Source organism: Barbus barbus (assembly GCF_936440315.1).
Source record: "Barbus barbus genome assembly, chromosome: 37".
Taxonomy (NCBI): Eukaryota; Metazoa; Chordata; class Actinopteri; order Cypriniformes; family Cyprinidae; genus Barbus; species Barbus barbus.
In genome coordinates, this window is record NC_136715.1 from 22231844 (window position 1) to 22247931 (window position 16088).

The 16088-nt window shown below is 39.5% G+C and overlaps 2 protein-coding genes across 2 annotated transcripts; one reads left to right on the forward strand and one right to left on the reverse strand.

Annotated features, from left to right (window-relative positions):
* Window positions 1-10: 10 nt before the first annotated feature.
* Window positions 11-1824, reverse strand: smim7 (small integral membrane protein 7). The gene is made up of 5 exons (XM_079396427.1): window positions 1529-1824; window positions 1376-1417; window positions 1240-1298; window positions 921-1011; window positions 11-818 (listed from the first exon to the last, which is right to left on the reverse strand). The coding sequence occupies exons 1-5, from the start codon at window positions 1552-1554 to the stop codon at window positions 803-805; spliced, it is 234 nt and encodes a 77-aa protein (XP_079252553.1). The 5' UTR covers window positions 1555-1824; the 3' UTR covers window positions 11-802.
* A 5704-nt stretch (window positions 1825-7528) lies between these two features.
* Window positions 7529-15328, forward strand: tmem38a (transmembrane protein 38A). Its single transcript, XM_079396423.1, has 6 exons — window positions 7529-7779; window positions 10328-10484; window positions 10849-11033; window positions 11159-11246; window positions 12889-13006; window positions 14169-15328. The coding sequence occupies exons 1-6, from the start codon at window positions 7656-7658 to the stop codon at window positions 14382-14384; spliced, it is 888 nt and encodes a 295-aa protein (XP_079252549.1). The 5' UTR covers window positions 7529-7655; the 3' UTR covers window positions 14385-15328.
* Window positions 15329-16088: the final 760 nt, after the last annotated feature.

Here is a 16088-nt window from a genome sequence, read left to right on the forward strand (position 1 = left end):
GACACCAATTATCGCTTGTATCTTGTTTATTGTATGTAAGTGTAGATTAAGTCTTGCAGCTGGCAGTTACCTCTTTTCCATTTACAATAAAACTATTAAACCATGAACTGACTTTGCATTTATGGAAACTTGTTCTTTGCGTCTCATCTGTGACCTTAAAGGTCAAATGTATAGTGCAAGCATGTTTTATGCTTTTATATACTGTACTTTGGTGCAACTGTTGCTTTTAAATGTGCTATAGAAATAAATTGACTATCAGTGAAATGTCTAGGGGGACATTCAAACTAGCATATCTATTCAAACTGAGCAAAATTAAAATGCAAAAACATTAACCTGTATAGTTACCGTAGGTTAAGTGTCTAAAATACAGGAATTTAAAGAGGTTGGGGTTTTTTTGGTCAAGGTTTTTTTTTTTTTTTATGCATTTAACACCACAATTAAATATTCTACAGCTTAAAGCATTCGTTCATGTCAACCAAGCAGTAGCTTTATTTTATGAATGGTCACAAAGGTTTTACATTAGCGACTTGTACGTCCACTAAAATAACTGACAGGATTTGTATAAGGTACTAAGCACCAACCATTCAAAGTCTTCTGCATGCATAGCTCTGCTTTAAACTATCTAAACAAAAGTGTAGTTTCCATGTGTTCTGTCCCCATTTGACTCCCAGGAAATAAAAGCAATATTAATCACACACTTCTGTACAAAATATACATGTTACAAGACATCCCACACTAAAAAACCCATTACAATAAATCCACCCAATGCTGTGTCTGTCGTGATCCTCGATGTTACAGCAATCTATGATCCAAATAACCTGAAAACAAACAAGAGAACACTTAAAATCTGCAACAACTCTCCACAAAAATTATTTTGAGAGCATGAAAGTTGAAAACCTCTATAGTAAATGAATACTCACAAGATCATGCAAAACATGATGAAAATGTTCCAAAGAGCAATGAATATGCGAAAGTACCGCAGACTCAGCAAAAACTCTCGGATGTTGTCTCCTAAACAATGCATACTAAGAGTTAAATATATTTAGGTGGGGAAAATGCATAATCTTTCATCTAATATTTGATATATTTCATAAAAATGCATTCCAGCTCTATGCCATGATAGATTTAGGGCCTCTGTGGTGACCTGTAGCTGTCAGCCGTCTGCTCACTGTACAATTAATATTATACCGTCCCAATAATATTAAATTAACTTATTTCGTAATGCAACATAGCTGTTACCAGTGCTGGACGATCCAGATTCATCGCCGAACCCTTGCGACTGCGTTTCTCTCTTCTTTCTGCACACAGACAGTGAACCGATTAACAAGCAATCATCCAAATGAAAACTGGCAGCTATCTTTGTGTTTTCACTCACAGTTTGAAGTTGAGCACAGCGCCGGCGTTCATGAGCAGAGTGCTGAAAACACAAGAAAATGAGCACTCCTGCTACACAAATGAGCATCACGAATAACTTTAGATTCAATAATTCCGCGAAATGTGTCCTGCTTTAGAAATATGTGATATTTACCCAAAAATTAAAAGATCTCCGATCATCTTGGATGTTTATTTCCGCCTACGTTCGTCTTCTTCTTCTTCTTCTTTGGGATTTTGGCGTATTCTGCACCACATACCGCCACCTACTGTTTTCATTCATACATGGATGATAGTCCAGTCTCTATTCATATTTTATTTTACTTTATTTTTAGGTTTATTTCGGGTTCACCCAAGCTCTGGCTGCTGCGTGCCAAAAACCCCCAGCTGTGTGTTCCCCTATTCCTTTGTTTTATTTATTTAGTTATTCCTCTTCTTCTTCGATCTTTGTATGAGTACAGCATGAGTCCTCAGTTCATCATCGCCCCCTGACGGCAGGTATAGGACACGACGATTCTGTTGCTCCCTCTCGCATACTGCATTGATTGATTACGTCATTTGGATTATATAATCAGATTCCAAAATTGGTTGCACTTTATTTTAAGGTGTCATTGTTACAGTGAAATTATACATTTAAGTACTGACTGAGTAATATTAATTAACTACACTATATGGTTAGGGTTAGGATTAGGCTTTAGTTTAGGGTTACGTGCATGTAATTATTATGCATAATTAATTGTTATTGTAGTAGTAGCCTAAGTACATGTAAATAAAGTGTTACCCAAAAATTTAGTAGGATACTTGTAGGCTACTTAGATTCTATTACATGTTATACTCATAATCAGATTACAGTTACTTTTTATGGATTACATGTAATTAATTAAATGTAGGCATTTAATGTGCACGTATTCTTTTTGGAATTTTACATTTATTAATTTGGCAGATGCTTTTTAAGGGATCATCATAAAATGCTAGTAAACATGAGAAGCGCCAGTTGTTCAATGTTTCAATCACTGTTCAAAAGAGACAGGAAGGGATTAAAGGATCATGATAGCATAGAATAATTTCTAGCGTAGAAGAACAGCATAGAATACAACATGAGTATGAGTGATTTGGGACACACTTTATGTTAATGCATTTGGCTTGACTTTTTGGACTTGCTACTGTCAACACAGACACACTTTCTGTGAGATTATAAAGTATGCAGCTGCCACATGAATGGGTAGACATTGTCACGAGTCCGGGCTCGGCAGTTCTTCCCTCTCGCCACCAGAGGACACCATCTCCCTTCCTCCCGGACTCATCTACGGAAATACATACACCTGTCACATCTCACACACCTGTCCCACTCATTACACCCACAGCTGTTCCCAATTGCCACGGACTATTTAGTCTCCCCTCTCCCACCACTCTGCCTGGTTGCGTTACATGACATTTGTGAATGTGTTTTTGGTTTGTAGTGTCTGCTCTGGGCTGGGATACACACACCTCATTGCCGTTATTGTATCCCAGTCCTTTTCTGTTTTGTTTTGTGCCGTGTTGGCCTTTTGTTTTGTAATTAAAGAGCACTTCCCTGCACTTGGACCCTGACCTCGTCTTTTCACGGCGTACCGTGACAGAACGCAACCAGCAGACATGGGTCCAGCAGGGAAGCTCCTCAATATCCACCAGGGAGACCGGAGCATGGAGGAGTACGCCAGGGATTTTATTGGAGTGGCTCGGCGGGTGGATATGGAGAAGACCTGCCTCATGGTCTTCTTTTACGGAGGCCTGGCCGAGCCCTTCAAGTCCCTGGTGCCATACTGGGACCCCGAGGAGTCGCTGGAGGACTACATTGACCTGGCTCTGCAGGTGAGCGGCTCAGCCTTCAGGGTGGAGTTAGCTGCGGAGCCCGTTCACCGTTCTCCCGAGGCGGCAATCCGGGGGGCGGTGGAGGCATCGGTGGCCGCGCCCAGTGCCTCGCACCCGCTTCTGGAGCATCCTGAGCTGATGCACAGCGTGCAGGATCCCCCACTGATGTCGGTGCGAGCAGCATGGTCTGCTCGTGGTCTTTCCAGGGCGGCGGTGCCTGCTCACAAGGCTTCCGAGGCGGCGGTGCCCGCTCACAAGGCTTCCGAAGCGGTGGTGCCCGCTCACGATCCTTTCGAGGCGGCGGTGCCCGCTCACGACCCTCCTGAAGGGGCGGTGCACGCTCACAAGGCTTCAGAGGCGCCGGTGCCCGCTCACAAGGCTTCCGAAGCGGCGGTGCCCGCTCACGATCCTCTCGAGGCGGCGGTGCACGCTCACAAGGCTTCCGAGGCGGCAGTGCACGCTCACAAGGCTTCCGAGGCGGCAGTGCACGCTCACAAGGCTTCCCAGGCGGCGGTGTCCACTCACAAGGCTTCCGAAGTGGCAGTGCCCGCTCATGTTCCTCCCGAGACAGCCGTGCTCGCTCACTTTCCTCCCGAGACAGCCGTGCTCGCTCACGAAGCTCCCGAGGCGATGGTGACCGCTCACGTTCCTCCCGAGACAGCTGTGCTCACTCACGTTCCTCCTGAGGCGATGGTGTTCGCTCACGAAGCCCCGAGAGAGCGGTGTTCGCTCACGAGGCTCCCGAGACGGCTGTGCTCGCTCACGAGGCTTCCGAGGCGGCGGTGCCCGCTCACGAGGCTTCCGAGGCGGCGGTGCCCGCTCACGAGGCTTCCGAGGCGGCGGTGCCCGCTCACGAGGCTTCCGAGGCGGCGGTGCCCGCTCACGAGGCTTCCGAGGCGACGGTGCCCGCTCACAAGGCTTCCGAGGCGGCGGTGCCCGCTCATGATCCTCCCGAGGCGGCGGTGCACGCTCACAAGGCTTCCAAGGCGGCGGTGCACGCTCACAGGGCTTCCGAGGCAGCGGCAATGTCTGCTCACGATCCTCCTGCTCTGCTTGCCCCGCCTTGGCCTCCTGCTCTGCCGGCACCATCTTGGCACCCGTGTCTGCCTCCGTCTCCAGGCCCTCTTCCGCTGCACGGGCCTGGCCCACCATCCCTCCCCCTGTTCCACCTCCCTCCGGACTATTGGGGGTGTTGGTGGAACGTCTGGAAGCCGTTCCTTAAGGGAGGGGTTATGTCACGAGTCCGGGCTCGGCAGTTCTTCCCTCTCGCCACCAGAGGACACCATCTCCCTTCCTCCCGGACTCATCTACGGTAACGGTAGCCGACTTAGAGCATCTGCATTGCCATGATCTTTGCCAGCCTTGTAGATGATGCAATATTCATATGCTCGCAAGGTCACAGCCCATCGTTGGATTCTAGGCGAGGACATTTGGGGAACACCTTTTAACTCATTAAACAAAGACAAAAAGGGTTTATGGTCTGTAACGATTGTAAATTTCCGACCATACAAATACTTCATCCAGGTGGATGCTGCACACTGGTGGTGGACGAGGAGACACCACCCCTCACAATGTAGAGCGCTTTGAGTGCTTAGAAAAAGCAGAAAACCGCTATATAAATGTAATGAATTATTATTATTATTATTATTATTATTACTTATGAAAGCACTGTAAACCAGCTAACCCTTCTTTGTCCAACTGCGAATAATTCCGCTCAGCCTGATTCAGTGTTCGTAACATAAACCCTATTGGTCTTTCACTTCCATCAGGCATTTTATGCGAAAGAACTGCACCCAAGCCATAAGGAGAAGCATCACATGATAAAATAACATCCTTCTGGGGGTCATAATGAACCAGAACTTGTACGGACTGAATAATTTATTTAGACTGAGCAAAAGCAGCCTCTTGTTCCCCGGCCCAGTTCCATTTTGCATCTTTTTGTAACAATTTGTGTACAGGGGCTAAAACAGTAGACAGGTTAGACAAGAACTTATTGTAATAATTTAAAAGGCCTAAATAAGCCTTAAGTTCTGACACGTTCTTTGGTGAGGGAGCATTTTGAATAGCCGTCACCTTTTCTGGTGCAGGATGGAGGCCTGTCTCATCCACTTTATGACCCAAGAACATTACCTCTTTTTCCATGAAGGTACATTTACTCTGTTTCAACCGCAGTCCTGCTTCCTGCAATCTATCCAATACTCTATCAAGAGTTTGAAGATGCTCGTCATCATTACGACCAGTTACCAGGATATCGTCCAAACTGCCACACGCGGAAGACCCTGCAGGACCCCCTCAATGGTCCGTTGGAAAACGGTGGGACTAGAAGAGACTCCAAAAGGTAAAACCCGGTAAGTAAACAGCCCCTTGTGGGTATTCACTGTGACATCTCCTGGACTCTACATCTAATGCAAGCTGGTGATATGCATGACTCGTATCCAATTTTGTAAACTTCTGTCCACCCGACAGAGTTGCAGGTACTACCGGTGCAGCCCATTCAGAATATTTAACAGGTTCTATGATGTGTTCTCTTAACAGGCGTTCTATTTGAACTTCTACCTTTGCCTTCATTGCATAAGGGACTGGTCGGGCTTTGAAAAACCTTGCTTCCTTATCTACATAAATCTTCGCTGGTGGACCCTTCAACTTTCCCAACTCCTCTTTAAACAATTCTTAATGTTGGCTAAGTACTTCAGGTAAAGTTAAATTTTTCACCCCTTGCATCCTATGTACGGCCTCCCATTCCATGCCCAATTCCTTAATCCACCCTCTACCCAGTAAACTGGGTCCTGTTCCGTGTACTACCACTACTGGCAATTGCTTCACTGTGCCTTTATAGCTGACTTCTACTTGGGCAGAACCCAAGTAGAGTTTGGCCAGTATAGGTCTTCAAATTCAAAGAACAGATCTTTAATTCAGGAATTTTATCTGTTTCCCACAATTTAGCAAAGTTGGACCTGTTCATTATGGTATTACCTGTTCACACCACATCCTGTATCTACTTCAAACTGTGCCTCTGACTCATTAACATCCAATGTGATGGTCAGTGGAGGTACTTTTGGCATTTCTGTTTCTTGCAAACTGTACACTGTAAAAATACCTTCTTCATCAGATGCAGATACACTTGTTTCATCTGTTTTCAATTCAGTGTCACTCTACAACAGTATATTTGTGAATTTTTTGGTCGCGTGCCCTCGACTTCTTTCCCGCTCTCCCTCTTTCTCTGGCTAGTCTCGCCTCTACTCTCGTGATATACCGGAATCGACAGAAATAATGACAACGACTGTTGAACAGTTAAACGGGAAAAAAAATGAGCTTATGTAATTTTGTTTTCTGAAATTATGAATTTAAAATATTCTAACGTTTCCCTCTGAAAATCGTCTTAACAACGCCAACTGACACAAATATCCGGATGTTCGCGTTAACAACAACACACGGTCATAATAGCCAAAATTATAAAATAATTCGAGACCGACCTAGCAGTTTTATTGCGCAGCAGCTCTCACTCACAGCGACCTCGCCTCACTCAGACGACGGTCAGGATAACGGTCATATTTTCAAACTTAAAATGGCGCGCACAGTTTCCTGAATGACAGACAGATTAACCAATCATGATCAAAGCAAATAAGGTCAAATAACCAATAGGAATTGTTTCAGATGGAAGGCAGCGCTATTGTTGTTGATAATATTTATACCAGAAGGTTTCATGATAAAAATGTAAAATGATAATAAAATAATAATAATGATCTTAATAATAATTTAAAAGGAAATAATTTATTCTGTACATACATTAAATGATCAAACATGTAGATCTTGTAATTTTTTTTTACTTATAAGTGTTTTTATTACCCTTTTTCAACCATTTAGCATTAAACATTATTTCAACGTACTTTCAACATTGAAACAAGAACTGACATTATTTCAACCATATTTCAACGTTGAGACCGCTTATATCAGAAATGAGTAAATATTCACAATGTTGTTGTTTTTATGGCATATTTAAAGAGTATCCTACTCTGGCTCTACATGAACCATCCACACCCAAAAACATGGCAGAAGTCTATAGGAATAGGCTGTTTTGTACGATTTAAGTGTTTCAGTGTTTAATTAATCCTTATGTTGGAATAGCAAAATCATATTTATTGCTGGTTTAAGATGAGGTTTTTTTTCAGCAGGCTATAAAATGAGGTCAGGGCTATTTATGCAATGACATCACCATTACACCTGGTATTCGCGATCGAGCGCTCGATAGATGATCGATAATGAGCGCGTTTCGCGTAAGCGGCAGTAGCTCCTCCTCGTGAGACGCGTCTCTGTGTTGATTGCGCCTGAGCTCGTGCTGTGTATTAATAGGCTTCTGCATGAGAGAGGAGCCTTTTACTCGTGCGCACGGCGAGTCTCTTGAAGATCTGTTCATGCGGTAGGGTCAGAACATCATGGAGGTGCTGGATGTCCTAAATCTGGGCGAAATTGCCCAGTATTTCTCGAAAATGGCGATGTTTCCCGTTTTTGATGTCGCTTATTATATCGTGTCAATACTCTACCTCAAATATGAACCAGGTAAGTGGAATTGTTCTTTAAGGAAAACAGAAGCACTTGAGATTTGGGTCAAATTTAAACGACGGGTTTGTATTCATTTATTGTTCTTTGCATATGCGCGTGGATCAATATGGCATTTAATACTGCGTTAAATATGAAATGATTCATTCTCAAGCCATAACATACTTATTATTGTTTTCAACAAGTGTTATGTAATTTGGTTTACTGTCACATTGCATTGTGTTTGCAATAGTATGCAGAACAGTCCTACATTTTATCAATGTCTCTACGTATCATTCAATATTTTCTTTATTTTTTGGGAAGAGTTGTCCCACTCCTGAAGACCCTCCTCGAAACACGATAGAGTCCGTGCACATTCCAGTCTCTTTGCAATAAATAGAAGCGCCCTAAATAGACAGCAGCAGAGGAAAGGACAAAACGAAGCCCAGTAAATTTGTTAAGCAAATTTATGTAGATTAGGACTTGCTTCCTTTTAACGAGTCATATTTGAAACATGTCCAAGTCGTATTTCAAAAATTATTATTATTATTTGCATTGAGACAACTAAGCACACTTTCTGTTTATTACTGTAATAAATCTGGACGCTTTACTTTGGACTCTGTAATTAATTTTATTCTCAATGATGATTTACATAATCCTACTTTTAAAATTATTTATTTATTGATATTTTGGGTAGGCCTAAATCATTATTATTAACGATAAATACAATGATAATTGTGTTATGTTAAAAAGAAGAAGCTTTTTGTCATTAAAATTATGAAAATTAATTATTTGCATTACATTTTGGATCATGAGATATTTTGCCATTATGGCAATGAGAATGAGATTTTATTTTATTTACTTTTATTATTATTATGTTGGCATTACAGTAATGAAATGACTTGTTTGGCAATGTAATGAGTGAATTGGGGGTCAAATGTTCTTAACTATTATTATAACATTGTAACAATAAAAAATATATATCAGCAACATTTACTTAAAGCCATATTTAAATTTGAATATATTTATTTTATTTTGAAGTGCATGAAATATCAATTAGTCCATTAGTGATCATCTACAGATTTAAGCAGTTTTATTTTTACATGCTTTCCCGTCCTGTCCGATGGGAACAGAATACGAGTTGATGCTGTCACTTAAAACTGCATCAGGCTTGCAGATATACCAGGGCACAGATATATAACGATTCATGCCATATAATACCATTCACAAACGTGTGATAAAGCGTATTGATGGTAAAGAATGTGATATAAATATCCACCACTTCAGCCAAACATTAGCCAGTTGCTCGCTGCAGTTCATCCTGTCAGCTGTTTGTGCGGGTTGGAGGTTGTGGTGTTAAACAGGCCTGCAGTTCGAGACGAACGAAAAGCTTTAGGCTTCTGTTTATTTTTAGGCCACATTTGAGAGGATCGTTTTTCATTCAAAATGCCTGTTGGGTGCGTAACGACCCAAGCTACACCTGTTCTGTAAAATGTGTTCATCCCTGGAGATTTGTGGACCTCTAGATATACGACATCTCTTAATGGTGTCAGAAATCATGTGGTTCTAACACTGCTTTAGAGAGTTCAATGTAAAAAAAAAAGGGTTCACTTTTTGATGTTTACTGTAAAAAATGTGTGTGTGTGCTTAATGGTAAAAGTAAATGTTACTGTAAAAATCGGTTAATTTAATATCAAATTCCCTTACTATATTGTGAAAAACTGATCTAATGGGGCATTGCATGTAATTTTACAGTAAAATACTGTTAAATGTACCACTTTGCATAGTTCTCTTGTAATTTACAGTAATATATATATACTGTATAAATTCCCAGAATTCTCTGTAACTTTGTTACTTAGTTTTTGTCTTATCTGTTATGTACATTAGGGTTGTTGCATTTTATGTTGTTAATGCTTATTGAATTATTTTAGTATTGTGTGTTACTGTGATGGAATTTTGTGTTTCTGTACGACACTGTGTTCATTTTCTTTATTAGTATTTACCTCAGCTTGTAGAAAAACTACTTGTGATGAACTTCGATTGCTCATGTGGCTTTCTCTTCACTACCTGGGGTTTTAAACGTGGGTTGTTAGTATATTATAAAGTTCAGTCTGAAAACTTAAAATATTAATACCGTATTTTTATCGTAAAATGTGTTATGAATTAATGTAATTGTAAAAATCTGGAAACTACAGCTGCTGTCTTTTTTCCCCCATTCTCCAAAAGTATCATAAGCGTACATTAGAGAAGTTGTGGTTGAATGATCAGTCAAGTCTTTTTAATTAAATATTTAAATATTCCATCAAATGTTTAGGTTCAGTTAACTGCCCAGTGGAAATGAATATTTTCAGTATGTAAATTGTGGTCTGTTCACACAAAGCTATACACAAGTAATGTATACCACTTTTATGAAGTTTCTCTTTTTGTGTTGCAAGAACTGAATTTCCAATTTAAAATTATAATCATGGGACATTCTGGTTTTTGGAACTCGCTGTGTATTTATAAATGCATACATATAGAGGTTAAGGGTTTAAAGTGAAGGTGTTCTGTGTTGGTCTGTGTTAATCAGGCGCTGTGGAAGTGTCCCGTAAAAGCCCAGTGGCCTCATGGCTTTGTGCAATGCTCTACTGCTTTGGAAGCTACATACTAGCAGACATCATGCTTGGTGTGTCTCCCATTGACTATTTCCATAACAACAGTCACATCCTCCTGGCCTCAGCTGTGTGGTGAGAATCTTTAAATGGTTCAGTGCTTGTATTCTTTGCATATGACAACGAAGTCAATTCAAAGACCATTTTAAGATAGATCGTTAATATAAATCTGGATATACAATCTGAAAATTGTATTTTTGCATTAAGTTTGTAACATGATAATTTTATTATAATTTCATAACGCATTGTAATAAGGTATCTTATAGTTTTATATATCACAATGTTTATTATATATATATATATATATATATATATATATATATATATATATATATATATATATATTCTACTATCTTCGAATATCATGACAAACTTGTTTGAGTATCTATTATTGTATCTTTTTATCAGAATGTTTGTTTTTTTTCTTCTCTTTTTTCAGGTACCTGATTTTCTTCTGCCCTCTTAACCTGTTTTACAAATGTGTGGCATTTCTGCCTGTGAAACTTGTGCTAGTTGCATTGAAAGAAGTGGTCCGCACACGTAAAATTGCTGCTGGAGTTCATCACGCTCACCATGCGTATCACCACGGCTGGCTGATCATGGTCATTACTGGTTATGTTAAGGGTAAGTATCTTATATCTCCAGAGGGATTTATTTTTAGGGGTCATGTAACGCTTTCATAAGACCCTTTAAAAACTCTTGCTCGGGATCTGTGCCGCTCTGCTGATCGTCTCTGTTAAAACTCACAGGGTCAGGGGTCGCTCTCATGTCCAATTTCGAGCAGCTGTTGCGAGGAGTCTGGAAGCCAGAGACCAATGAAGTTCTCAACATGTCATTGTGAGTGGAAAACCTTTACACAGAACGAAGGAGAATTTTGGAGAGCCATGTAGAGACCATGGGACAGCTGCATAAACATACACTCTAAAAAAAATGGTGCTATATAGCACTAAAAGTGGTTCTTGGCTCGTAATCATAGGGGAACCACTTTTGGTGCTGTATAGCACCTTTAAAGATATGGATAGATAAAGATGCAAAGATAAAGATATTTGTCAAATGGTGCTATGTAAAACCATAATAGATTAATTTTAGTTTCTAGTCTTTGTGTGAAGCTGTCATTTTAGTTTTTATCAGTTTTAGGCACATTCATACTCTTAAGTCTAGTCAAGTTTCAGTCAACTAAAAGTCTGAGCATTTTAGTCAGAATTATCCATGACTATTTTCGTCTAGTTTTAGTCAATGAAAATTGCATTTTAGTCTCTTTTTAGTAATGCAATTCCATTTAACTCAGTCAATATAGTATAAGTACCTAACTAGTAGTATAGACGAAACCAAAATGTTCTTTTAGCCAAACTCATTTCAAATAAGGTTACCTTATTATATTATTGTTACCTTATAGACTCCATTCCAGACAAGGACGATGCTCTGAATTGAATTTACAACATTTATTTTACCAACCAAACACGTTAATATGTTTGTTGTCTTCTAAATAATGCCACGAGTGGGGCTTGAGGAAGTGACGTCGCCTGCGTCTGCGCAGTGCGACCTGATGCAGCCCCAGAAGTGAGACACAGGAAACAGAAATATTGCAAAATAATAATAATAATAACGCAACTAAACGAGATGAAATAACGTTATAACATTTAGTTTCGTCTCGTTTTGGTCAACAAGAGACATTTTAGCATAGTTTTTATTTTGTAAACCACATTTAGTCTCGTTTTAATTCGTCAACAATATTGCATTATATATTTAATTATGACCAGCATTTACGTTGCGTCTCGTCTCGTTTTCATCACGTGATAAAGGTTCGTTGACGACGATATTCAGTCATAATTTTCATTGACGAAAGCAACACTAGTGCCAATAACAGCACCAACAGTGGTTCTTTGGCTCATAAAGAACCTTTAAAGGAGTTTAACAGGTTCTTTGTATGGCAGTGGTGCTATATAGCACCTTAATCACCCCAAAGAACCACTGAAGAACCGCTGAAGAACCATACAGGAGCTTAACAGATTCTGTATATGGTAGCGGTGCTATATAGCCCCTTAGTCATGCCAAAGAACTGGTGAAGAACCACTGAAGCACCAAGATTTGGTGCTATACAGCACCAGAAGTGGCTCCCCTATGATTACGAGCCAAAGAACCACTTTTAGTGCTATATAGCACCATTGTTTTAGAGTGAAGATTGTCTTAAGAACTAGTTTTACCAACTAGCAGTTAGCCAAGAGGTAATCGGTCTTACTGTTCTGATTCAAACTGGGCCAATCTACCTTTCTGACCCTACTGACCCTAACTGACTTTAAAAAAATATATAAAGTTTGAAAAATTGTCTGTTTAAATTCCAAAAAGGACAAAACCACCACAAAATAGCATTATGAGTAGTCCATATGACTCGTGTTCCATTCAACGTCTTCTGAATCTGTTCATGTTTTAGACTAATGACTTTTATAAATGTTTAGAATGTGATTCTTGTATTTCTTAGCCCTACCAAAGCCAGTCTGTATGGAGCCATTCTGTTCACCCTTCAAGAGGCTCACTTGCTCCCTGTGTCTAAAAGCATGCTCATCTGCTTCTTCACACTCTTCATGGTCACAACCAAGGTAATAATAAGCTTGTTTAAGAGTTCTTTCAGCTCGTTCAGTAAGTTGAAATATGAGGAAGAGTGTAAATATCAGAAAACACAACTGTAACTCAGTATTTTCATCTAAAAAGGGAATCAAGACAATGTAAAAATTGAGACACCATGAAGCATTATCCCTCTACAACTATCCAAAATCTGAATTCTTTCATTGACTGAATGCCCATAAATTGTCAAGGCAAATCGTTGTTCAGCAAATTTTCATGATACTTAACATGAATTGAGCTCTGCTTTGCAAAATGAGCTCTCTTTCAGAGGGAAAGTTTGCCAAGATACAGCATGGGCAGTAGTTTTATCTCATAGAATCTCAAAAAATGACACTATATGGACAAAAGTATTGGGACACACCTCTTAATTACTGAATTTAGGTGTTTCAGTCAGACCCAATGGCACAGGTGTATAAAATGAAGCACCTAGTCATGCAGTCTGCATTTACAAGCATTCGTAAAAAAATGCTGGGTTAAAATCAACCCAATTTGGGTTATTTGGCAACCCAGCGCTGGGTTAAATATTGGACACATGCTGGGTTATTTGACTCCAGCTGGTTGGGTTGAATGCTTTTACCCAACATGCTGGGTTGTTTTATTTAAGTCAATTATTGTTCATAATTGTGTGGGTATTTAGAATGCAATGTCATGGTGGTGTAATGGTCAGAGGTCCGAATACTCCATATAGTGTAAAAAAATTTTTGCCCATTATAAAAACCATGGTAAAATCTCAAGGGAACCACAGTCTTCCTGGATTGTTTTTGTCGTTTGCAGTGCTTTGCTGTTATTCAGTATCATTGGTTTATTGCTTGACTGTAAAACAGTAAGCCTCGGAAGTGTTGCCACCTTGTGGATAAACTTAATAATGCAAAAGAAAATGTGCGAACTCAGCAGATTACAAATAAAATCACACTGCACGTAAACAGTATGTGCGTACTAGGCTGATGATGAAATCTGGGGCAATCAGACCATAAACATACCCTACCGTACGCGTAAAAACTGCAGCATACTTTTGACTTTAGCAGGCCAATAGCAGTGGCCTAATAACAATGCCCAAAAACTAAACTATTCAGAAAAGGTAATAGCTGAGACATTTCTAACTTCATTACATAAGAATATTTACTATTCCTCATACAGGTGTTTACGACGGCCCGTCACTCTCACGGATCACCCTTCGCCCTCATCGAGTCCTGGCTGTGCCACCTGCTGTTTGGTTCACCCCTTGGTATTGAAGATGCCCATGATCACCACCACTCTGCACCAGCTGCTGCCTCTGCGTTCCTCTCGCCTGCCAAAACCAAGGAGGAACTGAGTGAAGGAACCCGAAAGAGGAAATCCAAGAAAGCCGAGTAGAGTTACAACACAAAATCATCAACCTGTGATATGACAGAGCAGCCCGGCTCTGCTTGAGAAAAGAGGGAATTTGATATTAAACCAATGCAAGTTTTCTTTCAGTGGTGCTTTTAATGACAGACATGCCATGTAGGGACTCTGTAAATAGCTTCCCCTCTTTACCAACATCTATGTCTTTATTTTTTGTAATGTTTTCCATCATTCAAGCCCCATTCTCCCCATGCATCTGATGATGTGCAGTGTGCCGTGAACAGGTGAATGAACGAAAGGCAGTGTGATGAGAACCTGCCTCTATCTGTTTGAATTCATACTTCAAGGGTCCATCCGAATATCTTGATGAGACTCGTCGTCCACCGCTGGTTGACCCCACTTCCACAGAACACTGCTGCTTTTTAAATCCAGTTGAATTGGGGGAAAAAACCCAATATATTTTCAAAAAATAAATTAAAATAAATTATTTTTCAGCCAAAATCAGTTTCAAATTTTGTGTCTTCAGTGATATGGCGAAACTATATTTAAAAATATATATATTTGGGTTCATTTAATGACTTACATTAATGGATAAATCCATACTGTGAATAAATTGTAAATTTATTTGAATTATGTAAAACATATGTTTTTCATTTGAATTTTTTTTTTTTTTTAACTTTGTGATGGGTACTTTTTCCCATGTCCTCAAACTGGTTTTAAATAATATAGGTTAAAGTCAACCTACCATCAATGTGGACGTCACTTCCACAAGATAGTATTTTTGATCATTACCACAACAGAACTGTTTCACACCCATTTGTGAATGTTGCGGAAACTGAATAAACTGAATAAAAACTAAATTATTAAATAGAAAAGGTGTGACTGATGTCAGGTTTAAATTTCCAAGCATGTAGAGTGAAACTACTTTTAAAAAGTTCAAAAGTGCCTGACGTTCGTTATAAACCATTGACCTGACAATCCCAGCTGTATTATTTAACATTTATTCATTTAACATTTGCTCCAATTCCTAGGAAACTAATTTGAAGCTATACACACTATTGATATAGTTTGGTTAAACCCACTCAAAATCTATTTTCCAATTCAAACACAAGTTATATAGAGATGTATTTTTATAAAGCCATGAAACAGATAACATGCAATTAACTATACCTTACCAGCAATGAAAATTTGCCTAATTAATAATAATTAAATCATTCTTTCTTATGTTTTCAAGAACTGCTAACCTAATGGGTATATTATTACCAATTGTACAAATATCTAGCAAGAGTAAAATCTAATGACCATGCTATGTGGTTAATTCAGGGCTTTTGAAATACATATTCCAATAAAATGTCTTAATTTACTGTCTGTACATTACACAGATTATAGGTGGCATCTGAGCAGGAAGCCCAGGGATGCACATATGACAGATCATTCCAAGACAACTAGTAAAATTCCCAATCTTGGTACTTTGGATCTCTACTTTATCACTTATCACAGGATTAAACATATTTCAGTGGATGCAATGCTGAAATGAAATTAATCAGTTTTGTAATTTATTAATTACCATTTAGTGTTATTTTGTTTTCCACGGAATACAATTTTTTCATTATTTTTCTAATTTTCATAATGTCCCAAGTACAAAAAGTAAGCTGTATAGACTATTCTTGAGGCTACTGAGTTTCAAGACCTTTTTAAACAATGCAACAAACTCAATTACATAAAAGCAACTAC

What these genes read in the sequence shown, in the direction of transcription:
- smim7 (XM_079396427.1), bottom strand. Translation starts at nt 1,554, where the DNA reads ATGATCGGAGATCTTTTAATTTTTGG. An exon ending in GCTGTGCTCAACTTCAAACT is followed by an intron (nt 1,299 to 1,375) that starts GTGAGTGAAAAC and finishes GTCTGTGTGCAG; the next exon opens with AAAGAAGAGAGAAACGCAGT. An exon ending in ATCTGGATCGTCCAGCACTG is followed by an intron (nt 1,012 to 1,239) that starts GTAACAGCTATG and finishes TGCATTGTTTAG; the next exon opens with GAGACAACATCCGAGAGTTT.
- tmem38a (XM_079396423.1), top strand. Translation starts at nt 7,656, where the DNA reads ATGGAGGTGCTGGATGTCCTAAATCTGGGCGAAATTGCCCAGTATTTC. An exon ending in CTCCTGGCCTCAGCTGTGTG is followed by an intron (nt 10,485 to 10,848) that starts GTGAGAATCTTT and finishes CTCTTTTTTCAG; the next exon opens with GTACCTGATTTTCTTCTGCC. An exon ending in GAAGTTCTCAACATGTCATT is followed by an intron (nt 11,247 to 12,888) that starts GTGAGTGGAAAA and finishes TGTATTTCTTAG; the next exon opens with CCCTACCAAAGCCAGTCTGT.